This window comes from Lentinus tigrinus (genome assembly GCF_003813185.1).
Source record: "Lentinus tigrinus ALCF2SS1-7 unplaced genomic scaffold L226scaffold_11, whole genome shotgun sequence".
NCBI lineage: Eukaryota > Fungi > Basidiomycota > Agaricomycetes > Polyporales > Polyporaceae > Lentinus > Lentinus tigrinus.
In genome coordinates this window covers 13,497-35,595 of record NW_027137920.1, presented here as the reverse complement: position 1 = coordinate 35,595, position 22,099 = coordinate 13,497, and the positions used below count along the sequence as shown (strand labels likewise).

At 49.8% G+C, this 22,099-nt stretch overlaps 4 protein-coding genes across 4 annotated transcripts; 2 read left to right on the top strand and 2 right to left on the bottom strand.

Annotated features, from left to right (window-relative positions):
- Positions 1–2,379: 2,379 nt before the first annotated feature.
- On the bottom strand, positions 2,380–4,301 carry L226DRAFT_570690 (uncharacterized protein; the record flags this gene model as incomplete). The annotated part of the gene is made up of 6 exons (XM_067684462.1): positions 2,380–2,595; positions 2,649–2,702; positions 3,114–3,570; positions 3,631–3,985; positions 4,052–4,157; positions 4,209–4,301. 6 exons carry the CDS (start codon positions 4,299–4,301, stop codon positions 2,380–2,382), a joined length of 1,281 nt encoding a protein of 426 aa, XP_067535590.1.
- A 3,542-nt stretch (positions 4,302–7,843) lies between these two features.
- L226DRAFT_522805 (uncharacterized protein) lies at positions 7,844–11,268 on the bottom strand (the record flags this gene model as incomplete). The annotated part of the gene is made up of 13 exons (XM_067678785.1): positions 7,844–7,898; positions 7,969–8,138; positions 8,437–8,586; positions 8,649–8,957; positions 9,008–9,100; positions 9,150–9,202; positions 9,700–9,946; positions 9,998–10,201; positions 10,298–10,390; positions 10,439–10,818; positions 10,899–11,021; positions 11,070–11,102; positions 11,166–11,268. The coding sequence occupies 13 exons, from the start codon at positions 11,266–11,268 to the stop codon at positions 7,844–7,846; spliced, it is 2,013 nt and encodes a 670-aa protein (XP_067535589.1).
- Positions 11,269–12,083: 815 nt separating this feature from the next.
- Positions 12,084–14,950, top strand: L226DRAFT_545471 (uncharacterized protein; the record flags this gene model as incomplete). The annotated part of the gene is made up of 8 exons (XM_067682349.1): positions 12,084–12,380; positions 12,435–12,725; positions 12,793–13,049; positions 13,083–13,244; positions 13,284–14,033; positions 14,196–14,379; positions 14,405–14,534; positions 14,598–14,950. The coding sequence occupies 8 exons, from the start codon at positions 12,084–12,086 to the stop codon at positions 14,948–14,950; spliced, it is 2,424 nt and encodes an 807-aa protein (XP_067535588.1).
- A 2,496-nt stretch (positions 14,951–17,446) lies between these two features.
- On the top strand, positions 17,447–19,564 carry L226DRAFT_522803 (uncharacterized protein; the record flags this gene model as incomplete). The annotated part of the gene is made up of 14 exons (XM_067678784.1): positions 17,447–17,490; positions 17,548–17,688; positions 17,749–17,769; positions 17,821–17,883; positions 17,934–18,009; positions 18,052–18,140; positions 18,274–18,303; positions 18,362–18,442; positions 18,614–18,706; positions 18,980–18,991; positions 19,068–19,088; positions 19,146–19,181; positions 19,401–19,416; positions 19,475–19,564. The coding sequence occupies 14 exons, from the start codon at positions 17,447–17,449 to the stop codon at positions 19,562–19,564; spliced, it is 813 nt and encodes a 270-aa protein (XP_067535587.1).
- Positions 19,565–22,099: the final 2,535 nt, after the last annotated feature.

Sequence of the window (22,099 nt, the reverse complement as noted above, 5' to 3'; positions counted from 1 at the left end):
TACGGGTTTTTATCCCTGTAACTTGAAACTTGGCAAACTTGTTCTTGAGATATCTAGCTCACTTTTTATATATTTCCCATGATTCTACCACCATTTGGACGCTCTCAGCAAGATCTACAAAATAGGTGCTGAAAACCCTTGAAATACCCTTGATGGACAATAAAGTCTCAGCTGATGTTATGAACATACTATTAGGAATTCGAACGACAACTGTACTACTAGGTATCCGGGATACGGTATCACTTTTACCTCTTCTTCTCTAGCACAAGAACACTTTGCTTCTTAGACTAGCTTGTGTTCTCGTTCACTTCTTAGCTTTACTTCTCAGAAGCGTACTGCCTTAGTTGCATAGCCACGAACCACAGTTACGGTACAAAGAAGTACACAGCCACAATACTGGACTGGTGGTTTGCTAGGTGACTCAGTATTCGCGCTTTCTCTAGATATCTCTAGAACATTCTTCCGCAGTCTCTCTACATGTATATAAGAGGTGATGCCTCAGAGCAACCCTCAGCTTTCAGTCTCTTCAGAGTATAACCAGCTCTTAGCCAGTTATCTCGCTTTCACCACGATCTTACTAGTGTTTGCTTTCGATAAAGCGAACCGGAACTAGCAAGAGTTCAGCAGGGTAGCTGAACAGAATGACCTTTAAGGCTTAGGTTTAAGATCACGCTCGAAAGTGTAACACTTGGAGCATATTGTGAGCATTCTTGACCCATTGCGTCAGCCATCCAGTGTCCTTGAAGTAAACATCTTTGTATGAGGGATGAAGCACTGTGAGATATCATAGTCAGTCTGTGAATTGCTGTAGAGCACCCTTCAAAAGAATATACGTACTGAGGGCAATTTGGTATGTCGCTGAGAGGTCTGATAGCTTGTAGTAGTGATTAAGAATGTTTTTCCCAAGCGTGAGGGCCAAGCTGAGGGCAGAGTGGATCTTGTTGTCACAGATTTGGTTTGTAAGGATGGTGTCAATATGATTCATCGCGTGGATGACCCTTGCGAGATTCAGCTTCTAACTTGGGAAAAAGAGTGTGGCATGTTTGAATATCTATGCGAGACCAAGAGCATGTGGGGATAAAGAGTAGGTTGCCCAGGACATAGAGACAGGTCCAGACAGCAGAGAGTGACAAATCCAGATACTTGTAGGTGCATGTGCAAATAAACAAGTTTGTCTATGTTAGCGTTCATGTCAACAGATACAAGTACTGCAACACTCACCTTCAAAACATCTCACAACTGCGTCAGTATATCCCACTCTTGCTCGCTCAGCTCATATGCCCAAAGCCCACCCTTTCATTGTGAACACAACCTCTTGATTGCTGGCCAGTATTCGACAGCTACTTCAGCCATATCATACATCAAATTCCACTGGGTCTTGACACCCAGTGATAAGTCGCTCTGGCAGTGTCTGCCAAATTCTGTCACTGTATGCGAGCTGTTAGTCGAGTCTGCGGTACTCTGTCACCATCTGCTACTTCCGCTGCTCCGGGCGCTTTTTGAGCATATCACGCACAATCAGTATGCCGAATTCAAAGTCTGAACCAGTCCTTGACTGCACCCGCCAGCGCTACACATACTTTCTCTTGAGTCTCTCCCTCTCCCCGCCCACCCGGGGACCTCGCTTTGCCCGCATAGGACCATCAGATCGTGGAAGAAGGGCACGCACTTCCACTGGTGAACATGCAGGCCTTTGCAGATGTTGTCCCTCCAGTGAGAGAGACATCGCTACTATGTTATCAAGTACGTCACATGCAAATTTTGCCTGCTGCAAGTTGCCTCATGCTAACCCCCATCCCTGCCCTTGCTCTGCTTCCCTGCTTCTGTAACAATGGTGCATTGATTGCGTTGTAGGCTCCGACGATGCAGACTGAACTAACCCGAGCTACGCTTGCATCCAGAATCTTGGTTGACGTCGTTGCGGACCCGCACTCACAATGAAGATGATAAGGCAATGGAAATCTTCACGTACGTTTTCTGTTATTCACACGAGGGTGGCTGTTGACTCACTCAAATTGTAGGGGTGCAATGTATTCACATACGGCGGCATGTGCCATGCTAGCGTTAGAGTGGGTGGACACTGGCACGAGGGCACGCGGGGTGGGTGTGTGGTGATCGCAGCAGTGCAGCAGAAATATGGTGCTGTTGAGTCCGAGTGAAGAGAAGGTCAGCAAGGCATCAACATATGTGAGGTGTAGTGTATAGATGTAGTTGTCATGTACAAGTACTGTGTCTGCTCTGTTCTGCCAATATCAGTCATTTTCTGCAGTATCAACATGAGCACGAACCATAAATGCTGTCCAGAAAACTACAGACACGTGCAGATGGTGACCGTCAATGCGCAGACTATGGCAGACTGTGGCAGAACTCGTGAGATGCTCATCTGCCAGGCAGCCAAATTTCTGCAAATTTCTGCCACGGTATGCAGCCGCAGATCGCCGCCGAAATTGACAGACCCTGCCAGAGCGACTTTTCACTGGGCTTGACATCCTGAGGGAGCAACTTCTCCCACAACTTCAACTCCATCAGGATGTCACGCCAGGCTGGGAGTAGCTTGGTGGTAGAGTAGATGATTTTGAAAGCTATCTTGCGTATCTGGGGTCCAATTGTAAGTACCTGCTCTACTCAGACTTGGAGCTAGCACTAACCTTCACCAGGACCATCTTCATGGGGCAGATTTCACACTCATAATCTGCTTGCTCCTGGTCATCCATGGTCTCAACCTTGTCAATTCAAGACTCATTGTTGAAGTTGATGTCCATCCCCCCTCGTCCTCAGATTTTTAGAGCAACTCACCTTCAGTTGTCCTTTCCTTGCTGTCAAGCTCCTGCGCAAGCTGTGCCAACTGCTGGACATCTTTGTTGACAAGCACATTGGGATCCAAGCATTCCTTGACTCAAACTGTTTCAAGATCGCCTTGACGACAATATTCAAGATGTGCAAGAAACAATGCATGCAGCCAAAGTTCCCTTGGAACTCAGGAAGGGCCTTTGCGAGCTCCACTGTGAGTGTGTCATTGTTTGACATATTGTCAGCAGTCATGCTCAAGATTTACAAGTCAAACAGGTATGCTATCAGTCTCCTAGTGCTAAGATGTTGGCATGTTCACTAACCTTGTGCTCAATGCCAAACTCCTGCAGGACTTGAGTGAATGCAGCTGCAAGATTGACGCTGGAGTGCAAGTCTGTGCGACTACCCCTGCTGACCATTGTCAGCAAGTCCACACAGTCCCCGGCAGTGGTATGTACCTGCATGACCTCGATGATGTTGAGTAGGAAGCACAACAGCTGACCCTTATGTTCCAGGTGTGCAGTAATCACGATGAAAGTGTGATCATTAGGCGAGGTCCAACCATTAGTTGCAAAACTGATCTTGCCCTCGTACTCCTTCAACATTCTTGACATCTTTGTGCGCACACCAACAAACACATTCTTTATGTCATGGGAGATCATTGTCAGCAATGGAATGTAGTACCCCAGGTGTTCTGTCTTCATGAGGGACTGAAAAGCATGATCATGCACCTGCTCGAACGGTCGCAGGTTTTTGGACACCCAGCAGATGAATTCTACGCTACAAACATTGAAGGTTAGCAATGTTCACTTATAGACATCCTGACAAATGATCACTAACCAAGTCTCCAGCTTCGTGTGGGGCCAGTGTGAGTAGATAACTGTTCCTTTCTTTTGTGCAAAGTGTGCAGTGATGGTGCCATCGCGCTGTATGCTCTTCATGATCATGCGCTGGACCTTGTCCGCATTGTCTGCACCATCAGCCCGCTCGACGGCTTCCTCATCCCAACATCTCTTTGCATGCTTGCGGAGGTTGCTAGTAGAACACGCATCTGAGGTGTCCAAGTACTGACGCACCATACAACCTTTGATACTCTTGCAAGACTTCATGGTGCAACGGGACTCGTGGAAGCAGCATCCATCTTCATCAAGGCCAGTATCAACTTCTGTGGAGAAGAAGGTCTCCTGCAGGCATGCTATACGAAGTTGACCATGATCAAGATAAGTACTTGTTTCCCTCAATGTTCCGTCAATCAACTCACCGAGCTTGGCCTCAGAGTCCTCAGGCTCCTCGACAGCAACTCCCTGGCATGCACGCTCTGCATTCTCTGCATCAGCATCCTCAACAGTCACCCGTTGCTTCTTGGGCTTAGGTGGTGCGTCAGTCTCTGACCCTGTTGGCGTACTTTAATCTGACACCTCAATATCAGAGTCAACAATGATTAGTTTCTTTGAAAGCCTCTTCTTGTGCACAGCGGTATGACACTTTACAGCAGATCTTCTCAAAGACATGATGGGTGAGAGTGGGTAAGCAGGCAGCAGGAAGATGTGGTTAACAACATCAGTAGATTGTCAAAACCTTAGCAGACTTAGCACAACTTAGCACAACTTAGCGTGACTTACCTTTACTAAAAAGAAAAGAAAATGGGCACTTATGGGTGCTAAGGTGCCCCATCTTAGCTGATTATCCCCCCAAAAAGGGTGCACTTCATTTGTTCATAGCTTATTCAGTTTTCATCTGTTCTCCTCACGATTTTGACATTGTGTGGTGTATAAGCATGCAAATATCCCCATTTAATTTCAGCTGGAATGACCCAACCATTGTTGCAACATTGACCAGTGCTTAATTCAGCTACGTCATCTAAGTCAACTAAGATTTTTGACAATCTACTGATGAATGCAGATGTGGGCAAGATATCTACCAGTACAGAACACGGTGGAATTCTGAAGAATTGTATGATACATTATTGTGACTTATCTCTATGGCCGAAAGAATTGTAGACATGACTCATGCACATCCTCCAGTGTGCGTAACCCTGACAGGTCAGGTGCTATGGGTACAGGTTGTTGGGCAGATCTTCAACATGCCACCCCTACCTGTACCTGCTGGGTACAGGTACGCTGACTCATGCGGGTCACACGTACCCCCACCGGTGCCTACAAGTCTCACCACTGATGCATCTCCTATAGATGCTTCAGACTTGTCTTCAGATCTAGGGACCTTCACGAGTTAGCAAAACCCATGGGTGCCCAAGGATAAATCTGTGGGAATACCCATGGGTAAGTACATCTACGGGTGTAAGTACCTGTTTTCTACAGGTTTTCAAGGATGTGGGTATGGCTAGATAAACCTGTGGGTACCTGCACACCCTCATGTTATAGGCATGAACCGTGGGATTCTGTTGATATGTCACACAAATTTTTCCGATCAAAACTGAGTGTGCTAGAGGTGAAATAAATGTGCCCAAATCAGGGAGGATGGGCTGCCTTTTGTGCTCATTTGGGCGCTTAACTGGGCATCTTGGGCAACTGAGCGCAAAAGACAGCCTATTACTTCTGAATTTGGGCATGTTTATTTTGCCTCTAGCACACTCAGTTTTGATCAGAAAAAATTGTGTGACATATCAACAGAATTCCATGGTTCATGCCTACAACGAGGGTGTCACCCAGGTTATTGTCACACACGAAGTATGACTGACACCAAGTCACAGTGTCATGGGGATGTTCAGGAATGAGGAGGACACCCAGCCTTGCATCCGGAACATGATAATGCACAGAGATAGTCCTGTCCTCATACGCAAACAGGAAGTCAGGATTCAGGAATGCCCACTTATATACTACTAGACGTCACCCGTGTTCTGCACGGGAGGTTGAACGAGGAACTGTGTGATGTTGACCATAGCTGGTGAGTGGGACCAAGAATGAATCAATGATGGACTGCAACATGGTCGGCCCCAGCAACCAGTGAACTGCAGAGAACCGAGAAGCGACGACAAATAGCTCAGGTATAGCGCTTTGCATAATTCTGTGAACACATTCAAAATTTCGTGCAGGCGTCTATTTAGCTATATCGAGTGATGTAACAGTCACAGCTCCCGTGCCACGTGATGGAGCAGAGGTCTGACGCAGCCCATGGCCCTCCTGGGGGTTCATGTAAGTTGTTGACGGCCTGCCATGTCTCTGTCTTTATCCTCGGAAAAGATGAGGAGGGAGGGTCAAGTCATACTACTAGGTAAAGCAAGGGACCGCATCACGTGGCCAAGGCCTGTGACCATTACATTACTTATTATAGGTATATAGATGCCTGTGCGAAATTTTGACGTGTTCACGGAATCATGCAAAGTGCTGTAAATAGAGTAATTTATCTCCTTGGGGATCCACATAGTGACTAAGCAAATATATAAGTAAGGGACGGTTCAGTAATAGAACTTTAAGAAGAATAGGCATAAGCGCTGGTGACGATAAAACCCGTAAATGTTGACCTTCCCTGGCCTGATATTGTCTTGATAGAAATTTGAGGCTTCAGATGTAACAACTCGGGGTCCAAGATGAACTGACACATCAATTATTTGGAGTAAGTACTTGGAAGTGGAAGCTTTGAAGGCCAGGAGGGAGTGTACACATATTTGGGTGCTATTTGTCAATGTTTTCACTGTTTGATGGCCGTGATGGCCGAGTTGATCTAGATACGCAAAAACCCCCTCCTGTGCGACGACAAAGGAACCCACGCAGACACTCACAATCTCAGTTGTCTCTACAGGTCCGACCGTCGACACTGGTAAGACGACAGACAGGTGAGACGAAAGGGGCATGCTGCAGGAGGACGAAACGATGCGCCCTGAGCCTATATTATATATAGATTCCCTGACCTCCTACACCTCCTTCCGACTTCTCCAATGTATGCTTCGAACTCTACATGCAAGGACCCTCCGATGAGGATGTCACATCAGATGAAGTCTCAGTTATGACACATCTCTTCTACTCTACCCCTGATCAGCCCATTATTGATCATGGCCCCGCACGGCCTGAGACAGTATTTGGCATCCTCCCCTTCAACGAGACCATGTCTCTTCTATCAGAAGATATGACTATGACTTTGTGCAGCGATGCTCTCAGTGAGAGTGACACCCTTCACTATCGTGAATCCAAGCAGGAAGTGTACCTGTTGCGGGGGCCTGATCAACCATACAATTTTGACGATCAGGAGATTTGGGCTGATGACCTCTCCGATTTAGTCTTTGAGACTGGTGACCACCAGATGTTCATCGGTATGCAACCCCAGTATGAGGACAACAAGGAAGACTGGCTATTGATGTGCACGAAAGTTGATTGTATGAAACAACCTTCACCTGAGGCTATCAGATCTGAGCGAGATCGGATGGTACCTCAGTTGTTTGGGGTAGTGTTAGGGAATATCCTGAGAGAGATGACCAGATAATACTTGATGATAGTGTTAACTGCAGTGCACCTCAGAGCGATCACAATGGCCTATGTCAAGCTCTATGAAGTCTTATATATTTACAAAAGCGAATCTACACACCTATGTCGAGCTCTGTGAAGTCTAAGGACTCCAGAGCTCGACACAGCACCGTCTGTACAGTGCGCGTTATGTACATCAGGAAAATCCGCCAGGGCTCATTAGAGCTATTGAGACATAAATCGCAATATTTATCGCAGAATATAGCTCAGTATCATATAGTTTCTAATTCTCCTGGCCCCCCTTCTAAAGTCGCTCATTAGAGACTACATAGAGTCTACATAGCTCTATAGTAGCTCTCAGATAGTGCAACAATCGATGCATATTTTCCCTCATTAGACTGGTGGATCACACAATTTGTGCGCACACATCACAAGTAGGACAACATTAGTGATATTGATCTAGTAAAGTATATACGCGTAGCGCAGGCAAACGAGGGTAATAGTTGGAATACTAGAGAATAGAAGGCGCACAATAGTGAACTGGTATGGAATTGATTAGTGTAGTAAAGCATGGGTTAAAGTAGAGAGTGGGAGAAGACGGCGGGTGGAAAAGAGTGCAATGAATATGTGATTAATCAGCCATGCTGTCTGTGTTGAGGAAACTGGTATGACCCTAACGCTGCACCCCAGCTAAGCGACCACCACTAGCGTGACAGAGAGAATGAGAGCAAGTGCGGACGATAGTAGACATGAAACATACCAGATTTGAACATAGAACCCATGCATGAGCCAGTGATAGGCGGTCACTTTCTTGGCTTTGAGGTCTGCGAGTTCTTGAATATTGCGTTGATAGGCCTCAAGGTTTGCATTAACAGTAAAGTTCTTGCTAGTGAATGGGAGCTGGCGATAGTCATCAATCGATGCATAGAGCTGTCAATGCCAGATAGTCAGTCACGCCGATGTGTCGGTGAAGGAACAGACAATCACCGCTGTGGAAACAAGCGCAAGAAGAGCGGCCGGGATCTCCTTCTCGTCTGGCTTGTCAGGCAGTGATGACGTGAAGTAAGGGACAAGTCGGTGCCCAAGGCTGCGGGGAGATCAGAAGAAGACAGAAGTGAGAACCTCCTCAAAGATCGGGGCTGCGAAGGGCTGCGAGCCATCCACCGTGTCCTTCTATCAAACGGCTCAATGGTCAGTGTAATACGGGACAAAGCATACACGAACGTACCGCATAATCGTTGGGATAGATGTAACGCAATCCCTCCAGCAACCACGCTACATGCGCAGCATCACCCTTCTTGAGGTTGTACAGTGACGACGGGTTGGAATTGGTCATCTTCTTGACCTCGCTGCGGAGGTTGGAGAGACGTTGTGTCACCTGTAAAAATGTTTGGAGAGGTCAGAATGTGCCACAAAGAAATAGCAGGTGCCAGTGCGTACCATGGAGGCGAGCTTCTGCCAGTACACTTTGTCGTCGGATTTGAGACGCCGTACCATGTCCTTGTCATTGAAACTCTTGGCTGCAGTTATCAGTGCACGTCGAGCGTAATTAATTGACTTGCCGGTCCCCTCCGGAAACGCATTCTGCGTGCAGACGATGATAAGGACCTTGTGAATAGCGGCTTGGACCAGCCTTTTGACGTGATGGTGCTGGTCCGTGAGCTTGAGATGACCCTTCAAAGGAGGAACAATGTCGATGCTGGAGCCGTCACCGTCGGAGTCACTGTCCACGCTGGACATCGCGGAGTCCTGCAGTTTCACTGTGAGTGCGATAAATTGGTGAATCGCGAATATTGTACCTCGTGGGCTTTGCGCACGCGTGAACGCTTGGTGGTTTTGGCACGGGTGTCGGTGTTCTCATCTGCATTGGATCCATCAGCCCATTCGACGTTCTGTGGTAGTACAGTCAGCAAAGTAACAAGCAGATTACAGAGAGCATACCTCATTGAACTTGGTACCCTTGCGCTTGGCGTGCGGTAGGGAGCTCGAGTTCGCTGCTTGGAATGGGTGTGAATGAATCCAGTGGTATGATGCAGACGAAGAGGATGGTGCTCGGGCGATCTCTGCCAGCATGATCTCGCCGGGTGCATGTTGCTTCGCTCGTTCGAGCTCAGAAGCGTATCCTCGTTCGTGTCGGAAGACGACTCGGAGGAGTTGCGGTTCAATCCAAGGCTGCGGCGTTCACGGAAGCTCTTCCACAGAGTCCGGAGACGTTCCTGACGTTCTCGTGGTTGGGGTGCCGGTAGATGGTGGAATGGAATGCAGATGTTGGGGGATTGAGTCCAAAGCCAGGTAGACTGCTGGAGTCTTCCCTGCCACCCAAACCAGCAGGTGGTGTCGGTGACACCCATAGGAAAAACTCCGAGTCCATCTCGGTCGTGAGGAGAGACGAGATGGACGCGCGGGTCATGGACTTGGAGGAGACGGTGCCGTCCGCATAAACGGGAAGGATGGGGAATAGGACGAGGAGAGTAGAGAAGCTGAGACATACCTTTCGTGCCATTGTGCTCCCCCTTCGCCTTCACCTTCTCGGGTCTCGCTGTCTCGCGCGCGACGGCTTTGCTCTTCGCGCTCCCACTGTGTCCTCCAGATCGCGAGCTGGGTGCCACGCTGCGGGACCTGCCGTCTGACGTGGCGCTGGTGCCTCGTTGTCCTTTGTCGGTGTTGGACTTGGGCTGCAGCGCGTCGTGGCCCTGGTCTAGTTGAGGGATGTGCTTGTGCTTCTTCGGAGGCGGCGGCTGTAATAGTATTAGTGATCTGCTGTGAGATGATATCTCGCTGGAACGCACCACCACCCCATCCGACTTCTCAGACTCGTCGCTCGAGGCCAGCACCTTGGCCCGCTTCTTGGGCTTAGACGTCTTCTCGGGCTGAGGCTTGGCATGCGTGATACGTGCTGAGTTGTCGTCGGTTTCATCGTCGGAGGTAGAGGGTGCGGGGTGCGGAGAAGGAGCGACAGCATCGTTGTCAAAACCATCAGCCCAAGCAGGAGACTAGCAAGAAGCGTCAAAGGGTGAGTTGAGATGTGATCAAGGAGTGGTAGATGGCAGTGCAGTGGGAGGGGAAACACCGCGGTCGCGATCGCGTACATCATGCACAAGGCGCCATACGTCTTCCCTGTCGTCGGCGGGTGCAAGATTGAGCAGCTCATGGACAATGTTGAGGCGCTGAGCATCCACTGGCTCGCGCACGTGCAGTGCGTGTGAGAGTGTGGATGAGTATGGACGTACCTCATCCCGGAATACACGATCCAGCACCTTGTCGTCCTTTTCCAACTCCTCGAGATTGCTCTTCCCTGAGCTCTCCTCTTCGTCAACGTCGTCCTTTGGCTGGTGTTCATCATCGCTGCTTTCCGAGGAGTCCGACTCGACGGTGTCGGGCTTAGATCTCTTCGACAACACTCGAGGTGCGGGTTGAGGCGGGTCTTGTTCCTTGTCCTTGTGATGTTTCTTGTTCGCTGACACCTCCTGCTTCTTCTTACCTTTCTTCTTACCCTTGGACTCGCCGTTGGACTTGGAGCGCTCCTCATCTGTGTTGAGGTTGATGTCAGGTGCACTGTACATCACGGATATCGGCGTTGGAGGCTGCGAACGAAGTGTGCCGGCTTTCACTGGGAGATTGTAAGAAGATGCAGCAACAAGGATGAGATTCTGTGGTACGCTCAAGGGCGACATGGTATGAAACACTTACATGACTTTGCAGGGGTCTTCTTCACGCTGCCAGGCTCACGATCGTCATCTTCTGGGCGCGCACTGTGACGATCTTTCTCAGTCCGCTTCAAGATCCGGGAGCGCGGCTTAAGCTCATCCCATGCTGCGAAAGGGTGAGTTACATTGTCAGGTATGACGATCGTATACTTACCAATGCTGGCCCTGGTTTTGGCAGCCCAGTCCGCTGAGTACGAGAGAGTGTAAGCAATGCACAGCACGAGACTGAGCTAGACTGGCAGGTACTTACGGCAACGCTGCTGGACCTCGTCATTGTCATCGCAATCCTGGCGAGGTGAGTCGGCCACGTCATCGTCTGATCCTGTCGCGTTGAGGGCCTTCCATTTTGCCATAGTCGGGATGCAGAAAGAATGAATAGTGACGGAAAATTAAGTGAGTTCAAGTTGAGTAGAATAGTACGTATTAGCGATATAGAGCAAGGTGGGGGGGAGGAGGTGAGTTGCGAAGTTGCACAGTCAAGTGATGAGTCGGACTAAGGCGGGTCAGAACAGGTGGCGACCCACGGCGGGCCCGGTACCCAAACCGGTCGACCTGCGATCTGATTGCGCTCAGGTCTGCTCGCAACTCGAAGTCTCTTGCTCTGCTTGCACACATCTGGTCTATTCATTGTATACTACGGTCTGCTCATAATCTCAATATTTCTACTATCATGGCGACTATTGTCTGCGATGGCTGCAAGAAGCCATTCCTTGTCACGTGATTCCGCTCCCATCTCGACCAGACAACCGATGCTCGGTGCATCGAGCTGCATTCCGACAGCGACGAGGAGCCACCCCGGACCTCTTCTACCCATGAACGCAACAGTCCAGCTCCGGGGGCCAATGAAGAAGATATGGAACCTGAAATCGCACAGGATTTTGCTGGCGACTACTTCGGTGAATACAATGGAATTTTTTTCGATGACTATGACAAATACAACGGTCCTCCCGAAGGCGAAGGCGATGGAGATGATGAAGACTACGGTGCAGACGGAGATGCGGAAGGCGAGGAAAATACGGGAGGCAAGGGAGACGGGGAGGATGGATCCAGTGATGAGGATGAACTCGATGAAGAGTTCCTTCTGGCCGAAGAAGCGGAGCATCATGCTGAGGAGGGGAACTGGGAGCCCGCTCCTCATGCTCCTTCTCAACTTGAACACGACGAGGAGATGACGGAGAGCGTAGCCGACTACAGAGGAGAGGGAGAATGCGAGGCGCACAAGCGTACACACACCCACCTCCACACGAAGACGTTTACTGTCCTGTTTCCGAGCACCGGAGCGGGTGCCCCCATTGATGACGAGCATGAAGACACCGAATATGAGCAATTTCAATCCACCCTCGGCGACCAGGATGACAACCCGTATGCACCCTTCCTCTTGCGCATTGACTGGGAGATTGCCAAATGGGCGAAGATGCGTGGGCCCGGCTCGACTGCAGTCAGTGAGCTCCTGCAAATCAAGGATGTACGTACATTTTGTCACAGGCCATGAATGAACTGATCTCATGAGTCTGAACAGATCGTCGCTCTGCTCGGCCTCTCTTACAAGAATTCAACCGAGCTCAACAAGATCATTGATGAGCATCTCACGTCTGGCCGTCCTCGGTTCATCCGCCATGAGATCATCGTTGGTGGGGAGGCCTTCAAGGTCTTCTACCGCGACGTGATTCAATGCATACGCGCCCTATACGGCGACCCGGAGTTTTTAGGAGTTCTCGTCTTCACGCCAGAGCGACACTACACCGATAGCGACTGCAAGACTCGCGTATATTTTGATATGCATACCGGCAGATGGTGGTGGGATACGCAGGTGTGTACTGTGCTGAGTACTAACCTCTCGTCTGACCACTGATCCTTGCCCGCACCTGACCATGCAGAAAGCCCTCAAGAAGCTCAAGCCTGGAGCGACGGTCATCCCGGTTATCATATCATCTGACAAGACCCAGCTCACTGTCTTCGGGAGCAGAACTGCGTACCCCGTCTACCTCACCATTGGTAACCTCCCCAAGGATGTGCGCCGCAAGCCGTCGCGCCGTGGTCAGATCCTCTTGGCGTATCTCCCTTCCTCCCGTCTGGAGCAACATCACCAACAAAGCCGCTCGCCGTCGAGTCCTCGCGAATGTATTCCACAAGTGTATGGGCACCATCCTGAAGCCGCTCACTGAAGCTGGTATCTGAGGCATCAAGATCACGAGCGGCAACGGTTCGTTCATTGTGGCCATCCTATTTTCGCTGTGTACATCGGCGACTACCCAGAACAACTCCTCGTCACCTGCTGCAAGAGTGGGACCTGCCCGAAGTGCGACATCCCGCCCAATGACATTGGCAAGTCCACTGAGGATCGATGACCACTACGGGACCTCAAGAGAATTCTCCACACGGTCGCGCAAGTCGGAGGCTCATCTGCGGCTTTTTCTCTGGCCTGTCGTGAAGCCGGGATCAAGCCTGTCCGGCATCCGTTCTGGGTGCAGCTTCCGTTCGTCAATATCTTCCGTTCAATCACGCCAGATATATTGCATCAACTCTACCAGGGCATCATCAAGCATCTCATTGTGTGGTTGACAGAGGCTTATGGCGCTGAAGAACTCGATGCCCGCTGCTGGAGACTCCCCCCCAATCACCACATCCGCTTGTTCATGAAGGGAATTATGACGCTCCAGCGCATTACCGGAAAGGAGCATAGTGACATCTGCAAGTTCCTCCTCGTGCTCATCATTGGCCTGCCGCTGCGGGATGGAGTGTCACCTGTGCATCTTGTGCGTGCGGTGCGTGCCATCCTCGACTTCCTCTACCTCTCGCAGTACCCTGCACACACCTCGGACACGCTCAGACGACTCCATGCGGCACTCGAGTCCTTCCATCAGCACAAATCCATCTTTGTCGACCTCAGCATTCGCATAAACTGGAAGCTTCCAAAGCTGCATTCTTTGGATCACTACGTGGACTCCATCAAGCTCTTCGGTACCACGGACAACTGTGACACTCAATATACCGAACGACTGCATATCGACTTCGCGAAGGATGCCTACCGCGCTACTAACCACAAAGATGAATTCCCACAGATGACGATCTGGCTCGAGCGTCGAGAGAAGATCCTGCGGCATGATGCGTTCATCAAGTGGCGGCTCGAGCAACTTGCCAATCATGAGGCGGCCACGCATGGCAACACACACCGACCTCTCGCTCCTGCCTTGCTCCCCAATCCCCAACCGCTGTGATCCCTTCTTCCATCCCGCACACTCTCTATCCACACACGCATCCATCTCACAAAGTCTCCCAGCCTCAAAGGTGTCTGGTTCAATCAGGCTGTAACTTCCTATGGCACCTCGTGGATCCGTGATGCCCTCGCCTGCTTCATTGTCTCTTTCCGCGATCCTTTACTTACTGCCCCAGAGATCGAGCGTGAATCAAGTAGGATCACATACCGCTGGGACAAGCTGTGGATATGGCACAAGATCAAGTTCGTCCTCAATGATGCACAGCAGCTAGGCATCAGAATCCATCCACGATGTTGTGCATGCCCGTCCGGCACGGGCTGACAAGTATGGGCGACCGGTTCCAGGCCGCTTCGATACCGTCCTCATGAACGATGGTACTGGAGGCACAAGTGGCATTGAAGGTGCGTCGCCGTCATGTTGCTCCATCCTTCTATCAATGATTCAAGATGCTACTCGACTTAAAGGCTACCGTGTTGGATGTGTACGACTCATCTTCCAGCTCCCTCCTGAGGCATCCCAGCAGTACTTCCCCAACTCTGTTCCTCCCGGCCACCTTGCGTATATCGAGTGGTACACTGCATTCACACAGCCTGACCCCGTTCACGGGATGTACCGCATATCGCGATCTCGTGACAGGAACAGATCTCTTCGAGCCAGTGTGGTGGAGGTGCGACATATCCGTCGTGGTTGTCACTTGTACCCGGTGAGCGGTGCAGTTATTGATAGAAGTTGGACTAGCAGTACAGTCTTGGACGAATGCGAACATTTCTGGGTTAGTCCATTTAGTGATATGCATATGTACATGTCTCTGTTCTAGTCATGATCAATATAGTGATATATCGGTATAAGTAAACATGAATATCTGATCAGTAGTTGGGCAACAAAATGAGTAGAGAGAATTCTAGTCTTCATTTATTGGCTAGTGTATTATAGATCTATTGTAGGATTAATAAGCTCTAAGTCGCGCAAATTAGGCTGGGTCCTTACAACTAGTCACTACTACCCTATACTTAGCTCTAATGAGCTCTGGCGGGTTTTCCTGATGTAAGCTATGCAACTGTACAGTAGACCAAGCCACAGCGCTCAGAGAGCGCTCAAAGAATCAACAAAGCGAAAAAGAAAAATTGCTGTGTCAGCTGGAAGTTGGGTGTTCAATCCCGGGACTGCGCAAATATTAAATGGTGGTAGAAGCGCCGATAACTCGGAGGGGAAAGTAGCGAGCGACTAATCATAAAGAGAGGTGTAAGTATGCAATGCGGTCATCACAGGGAATAAATCGCGACTTGAACGGGTCACAGGAACTCAAGTAATCACTCGGAGTTCAACACCTTTATGCAGTGAGAAGAGCCATGCGAAGGCATTGAGGTAGTTCTACATCACTGTGAGTATCATGTCGTCCCTCAGGGTACAGGAAACATGCTAACCTCATCAATTCCAGCAATCTCTGCCTGTGTATCTCGACACTTGTGAAGGCACATATCCATCTCCTTTTCAAGCAGCTCACCTGTGCTATAGGTGAGGTTGTGCACTTGAATTGATACTTGCTTAGTGTGGGCCATAGTTGGCAGTAATGATTCATGAATTTTGTGGTACTTCAATGAAATTATATTATTGATTACATCATCATCACTAGTTAGTGCTACAGTCAAAGCACTGTACCCATTGGCTATGAATTGAGCTTGGATAAAAAAGTGTGACTATAATACAAGACATTTTACAAGTAATTATACAAATTACCAGTTCAAATCTACAAGATAGTTTTTGCATTCTGAGCGATGCTAAAATCATTTGTCTCTAAACTTACCGTTTCTTGCATTGCTAGAACACTCTATAGGATAGTATTGTCACTAACAAGGCATAAATGGCACAGTACAGTAAGTATATCATGCTCTTGTGCAACTAATACTGATGATCATCCAGTAGTCAAAGTGGCAATTCACCCAATTGATGTACTTATTCATGCCTCAAATAACTCTTAGTCAATACTAGAACATTTGAAAGCAATATCTATAATATTTCAAGCATCTGATATTTGAAGATTACTGAGCTGTAACATCAACTATCCAACTTCATCTCACTTTTACACTTCTTCGAGTTTGGGCGCTTTTTGCTTACATAAGTGATGGGTGCACTGCTAGGAGTGATGCAGGGAGCTCTGCGTCTTTCCCAGCAGCACACTCATTGGTCATCAGATCTTGGGTGCTTATTTTGGACCTCAGTATACTTTGAAGCCAATATTTCAGTAAATATAGGCTTGTAAGAGCAAGTGCGCTAGGCACCCATTTTCATGCTCAATTAGGAGACCTAACCCTAGCCAGCACTTATACAGTAAGTTGGTGTTTTTATTGAAGCTGATATAATCAATAGTTCAGATACTAATGCCAGCAAGCGGAGTTATACAATGTTTCCCACGGGGATCGATTTGCATCACAGCGTCTAGTATCAAATGTGCACATAAAGAATGATTCTTTGTACCTCATGAATCGTAACAACCATACAAGATACTTACAGTACTTGTCAGAGTCGGCATGAAGCTGGGACAGAAGATACATCATAGATTTCAAACAAAGAGCAAGTATAGGAATGCAACAAAGAAGTTCGACTATGCAAGTGAGATGAAGGCTGAGAGTTGGGGGGGGGGGGAGGATGTCCCAAAGACACGGGTGTGAAGGTATTATGTGACCCGCTTCTTCTGTCCCCAATGGTTTTCGCCTATCTTCTCTGACAAATTTTGTGTACATTTGAGGTCTTGTGGCCTTGGTTCTCCACCATCTTGGCAGCTTGAGCCATTCCCACATAATTTTGTGTAGCTTGTCAACTCTGAGTGCTGCCTGTCTTCAGGTTCAGTTCACCGAGCCTATTACCACCATCTCACTTTTTTGCTCTCATTGTTTCTTGACTGCACTACTTGTCATTTTGAACATTTCAGAAATGTTGAGGTTGGCAGTACAAGGACGTGTGTTACACCATGGAGCCTATTCAGATGCTTCGCTTGTAGGGCATGCACTAGCACAGTCTAGCCTGCCATCAGAGCACAATATGCAGTTGTCAGCCACAATCGTTGGGGCAGCCAGATGCTCTCTCTGGGATGACACGATGGAATGATGATGAGAGCCTCCAGAAAGTGTATATATACCTCTACAAGCAAGCCAGACCCTTCAGAGAACTGCTCCCCATACTCTTCCCGTTCTTGCTCTCCCACTCTCCCACTTTCTCACACCCGTGCTTGTGCTCCTACTCATACTTTGCTGCCTTCATCTCAAGACTCTCTTCACCTTATCTCTCTTCATTGCTCCCTTTGACTTCACTTCCGATGGCTCCTGCTCGCAAGACTACTCATACTCCAAGCGCAAAGGTGTGAGTTCTCACTTTGCCTCCTGTTGTCATCAATATATCCTCACTTCACAAATGCAGTGCCAAGATAACCCCTCCCAACACTGCCAGCAAATTGTCCAAGGCGGTGAAGGCTACTCCGGCCAAGGCCAAGGCAACCCCAAAGGCTACAACCGCTCACAAGGCTGCCGCTGCTAAGCCGGCTGCAAAGGCCACTCCCAGGTATGTAGTTCGTTGGATGCCTTTGATCTTATACCTCTTTAGCTGACTGTATGGGTGTAGTACAACAAAGAAGGTCACTAGGTGAGTCTGCTAGTGTTGGAACCTATCTCTCGTCCATCTCATATCCTGCAGTCCAGAAGACAAGGAAGACATACAACCTCCCCGCAAGGACATTGAGATCACTCCTCGCCCTCGGTATGTGTATTCTTGCTCAAAAAATGTACATATACTTACCTAAGGTACAGTCATGCTCTCAAGAATGATGAACTTCCAGTTAGTCAGGGTTCACCTTCTCCGAAGTATCTCTACTCTACTCTGCTTGTTTGTTGGTAAGATTCTTTCTAACATAGTGTTCTTGAATAGCAAACCCAAGGTGGCCAGATCTGCCATCAAGGCCCAACCCGCCCGAGTCCCACTCCAGCTGCCAAGAAAAGTGAGAAGCACATCAAGGAGTGAGTACCTCTCTCTCCCAGGGACCTCTGTAGAAACTTATAAACCTGTTTAGAGAGGACTCTGAAGATGCCGTCGACGAGGAGTACATGTGTACTTGAAACATGCCAGTGCACATATCTGAATGTCTCTCAGTGCTTCTTCTACCAAGAAAACTGACATGGCGTAAGTTTCTGGAAGTGTGACTGCAACATCATATGTTGACTATACTTGGTCCGAACAGTGATAGTGAGGAAGACGCTGCCAGTGATAATGTTGAGATGGTTGAAGAGGTCCCTCCCATTCATGCAAAGAAGTCTGCTTGGTATGTCATGAAGAATACATTGTGATTTCTTAACTGTACTAACTTGACTTGTAGCACCACATCTGTGACTACAACCACTAAAAAGCCAGTCATTTCACTTCCCAGACGCCAGACCGTTGCGGCTCAATTTGCTTATTTTATCAGTGCTATTCTGTACTCATTATCTCATAGCTCTGGTGAACGTTTCTTCAACCCTGCTCCTGAGGACATTGACGATGAGGCAATGGTGATGTTGAGGAGCTTGGGCCCTAAGGCTGAGCATAGGTTACCTACAAGATTGACCTAGATCTGTTTCATAGGTACCTATGCTCCAAATTTCAATACCTAGATCCGTGCATGATCCGTGTTGTGGGTACCTAGACTATAGTCACAGGTCGTACAGGTCAGGTTTTAGGTTACCTAGAACTTCAAAAAACTTTTATGCTGTAAATATGCTAATTTTATCAAAAAGAACATAAAAAGTTTCAATACAGGTCAGCTGTGACCTAGATTTTTCTCATAGGCTTGACCTAGATCTGTGCATGATCCATGCTGTAGGTACCTGGACCTGTAGGTTTGGATCATCTAGGGGTCATGGATCTAGGTAGTATAGGTATACCTATGCAAAACCTAAACCTATGCTCAGCCTTAAGCTGCTTGGCCATATGTACGTTCTTTTGAATCAAATGTGTCTTGTCAATATCTCTCAACCGTTGGATATCAGAATGGAAGACATCAACCTCAAATGCAAGCCTGAAGGGTCAATTTGAATCTGTGCTTCACATGGCTTACACAACCTGATGTGGGACTTTTCAGGGCAGTGAACATGGATGTGGATGCAAACACCTGTCCTCCAACATATCAATTCCCCCAGCTCACAAACAAGTACCTTGTTCAGCTTCTGGAGCAAAACATCCATGACAAGGGAAAGGATTCTGAAATTCTTGACTGACACTCCGGAGGCTTTATGTGTATTCAGCCCTTCCCCGACTACAGTATGTGTCCTTCTAGATGTATAAGGATCGGTTGCATACTAACATGTCTGTGCTTCAGGCCGGCTCTGGCAACTACAGCATCAATACTCAGCTGTTGAGAGAAGGCATCTTCAGCGAGGACAACTGCAGTCACATCTGCCACCGGTGAGTCGAGGCCAAGTTTTCTTACATCCATATGCTTATATTTTACCCGTAGTGCGCTACTCCGGGTGGTCCTTTACGCCAGAGGGGAGCCAGAGGATGATCCATTTGTGATTAAAATCCTGCACATTATGATCCTTCAGTCTTGGGACCCATCTCTGCGCTGAGACGAAGGCCAGGGTCCATTGGAGTGCCAACGGGGTCACAGTTTGCAAAACCGTACCGCTCAAGGATGTCAAGGGCATACTGCCGCTGGGAGATGGAGAGCAAACTCAGCCTGTCACGCTCAATCTTGACCCCGAGGAGCCAGGAGGTCGGACCAAGATCACGGAGCTTGAAGTGCGCGCGCAACTCGTCCTTGACGTGCTGGATGGCATCCTTTGACTTGGATGCAATCGTGATATCATCAACAAAGACAGGGACGATGACACGCACACCATCTCGAAGGTAAACCCAGACACTGTGCTCGCAGGTGAGTCGCTCGAAGCCTAGCTCGGTGAGGACTTCGTGTAGCTTCTCGTGCCAGCAGCGGCCGGCCTGCTTGAGGCCATAGAGCGACTTGCGCAGACGCCACACCCACTCGGGGGATTTCTCCTCGAAACCCTCGGGCTGCTTCATGTAGACCTCTTCCTTGAGCTTGCCGTTCAGGTAAGCAGAGGAGATGTCCACAGACTCGAGCTCGAGGTCCTCGAGCGCAGCCAGAGCGAGGATCGCACGAATGGAGGCCCACTTGGGTGTCGGAGCGAAGGTCTCGTTGTAGTCAAACCCAGGGCGTTGGGAGTAGCCCTTGGCAACAAGACGACCCTTGTACCGCTCAATCGAGCCGTCAGCATTGCGCTTGACACGAAAGGACCCATCGAGAACCGATGGCCTTGCGTCCGGGAGGCAGCTGAACAAGCTCGAAGGTGCCGTTCTCGACCAGGGACTGGATCTCGTCCTGCACAGCCTTGAGCCACCGCTCACGCTCGTCTGGAGCAAGCCGCATAACCTCAGCGATGGACCGAGGCTCACCAAAGTGCTCCTGGTTCGCCTTGAACGCATGCTCGGCCACACTCTCAAAAGCGTGGTCCAGAGCCGGTCGTAGGTCAAGTAGTCGTACCGCTGGCCGCAGTAGACATCCTCGATGCCCGCCACCATTGCCTCGAGTGTGCACTCAAAGACGTCCTCATGACCATCCGCCAGGAGGTCAAGTTCGTCGTCGGACAACACAGGAGGAGGTGGCGAGGCAGGTGGCTGGTGCGCACGGATGGGGGCAGGCTCTGGCTCAACTGGAGCGTCGATCAGAGGATCGGGGGATGGCGAGTTGTGCTGTGGTGTGTCGCCACGCTCGGAGGGCTCTGGCGTGGAGGCAGGGGATGGAGTGGCAATCCTGAGCCGTTGGGGCATGAGATTTCGGCGTTCGAGCTCCTGGTCATTGAGCGAACCCTGGAAACGCGTAGAGCGTGCAGGGAGGTGCTTGCGAGCGAGCGCAGGGTACGGCCTGAAGCCGCCATGTCCGTCCGTTTGCTGGTGAACGGACGGATGCGCAGCTGAGCGCGGGGGAGCCTGGGCAGGTGCAGGCGGTGCAGGAGGCTGCAGGACAGCTGCAGCAGGTGCAGGAGCGCTCGGAGCGCGATCTGACGCTGCAGGAGAGCATTCGCGCGGTGCATCATCACCTGGCGGTGGGACGACAGGCACAGGAGGTGGTGGAGGTGCCGGATCATCCGAGTCATCTCCCCCCTGATCAGGCAGCTCTGGCACGTCTGGGACATCCTCCGGGGCCTTGTCCACAGCGTCAGGGTCACCAGGGATGTGAACGTCGTCGAGTGGCAGGCCAAAGACGTTGATGAACGGCGAGTTGCCAGGGAAGCAGCGTTCGTCAAAGACCGCATGCGACGAAATGATGAATTTCTTCGCAGCAGGATCCCAGAACTGCCAGGCCTTGGTGCCCTCCGGATAGCCAACAAAGATGCACTTGCGCGAGTGCGGTTCAAGCGCCTTCCGGTCCTTCTTCCGCACAAGCACGTACGCCAGGCAGCCAAATGTGCGGAAGTACGACACATCTGGGCATGCGGTTGCGTGTGTGGACGAAGGTGGCAACAGCATGGCCCCAGAACGAAGGAGGCAGCTTCGACTGCGCAAGGAGAGCAGTGGAGCCTTCGGAGATCGTGCGATTTGCACGTTCTGCGACACCATTCTGGTGTGGCTCGTCTGGCTCTGTGTGCTGACGGTGGATGCCGTGTTCGATGCAGAAGTCAGCATACTCCTTGCCCATGTACTCCCCGCCCTTGTCGTCGCGTGTAGCCTTGATCTTGAGACCCAGGCAGTTCTCAGCATACGCCTTGTACGCTTTGAACGCTGCAAATGCGTCGCTCTTGCGCTTCAGGTATGCGACCACCCAGAAACGCGTCGCATCGCAGACAAACGTCATCCAGTAGACGTAGCCTTCAGGGGTTGCGACCGGGAGACGTCCCTTGAGGTCTGTGTGGACCAGGGCGACGGGGACGAATTTCCGGGAGGCAAAACGAGGGATGGAGTGACGGTTGAGCTTGCCAGCGAGGCA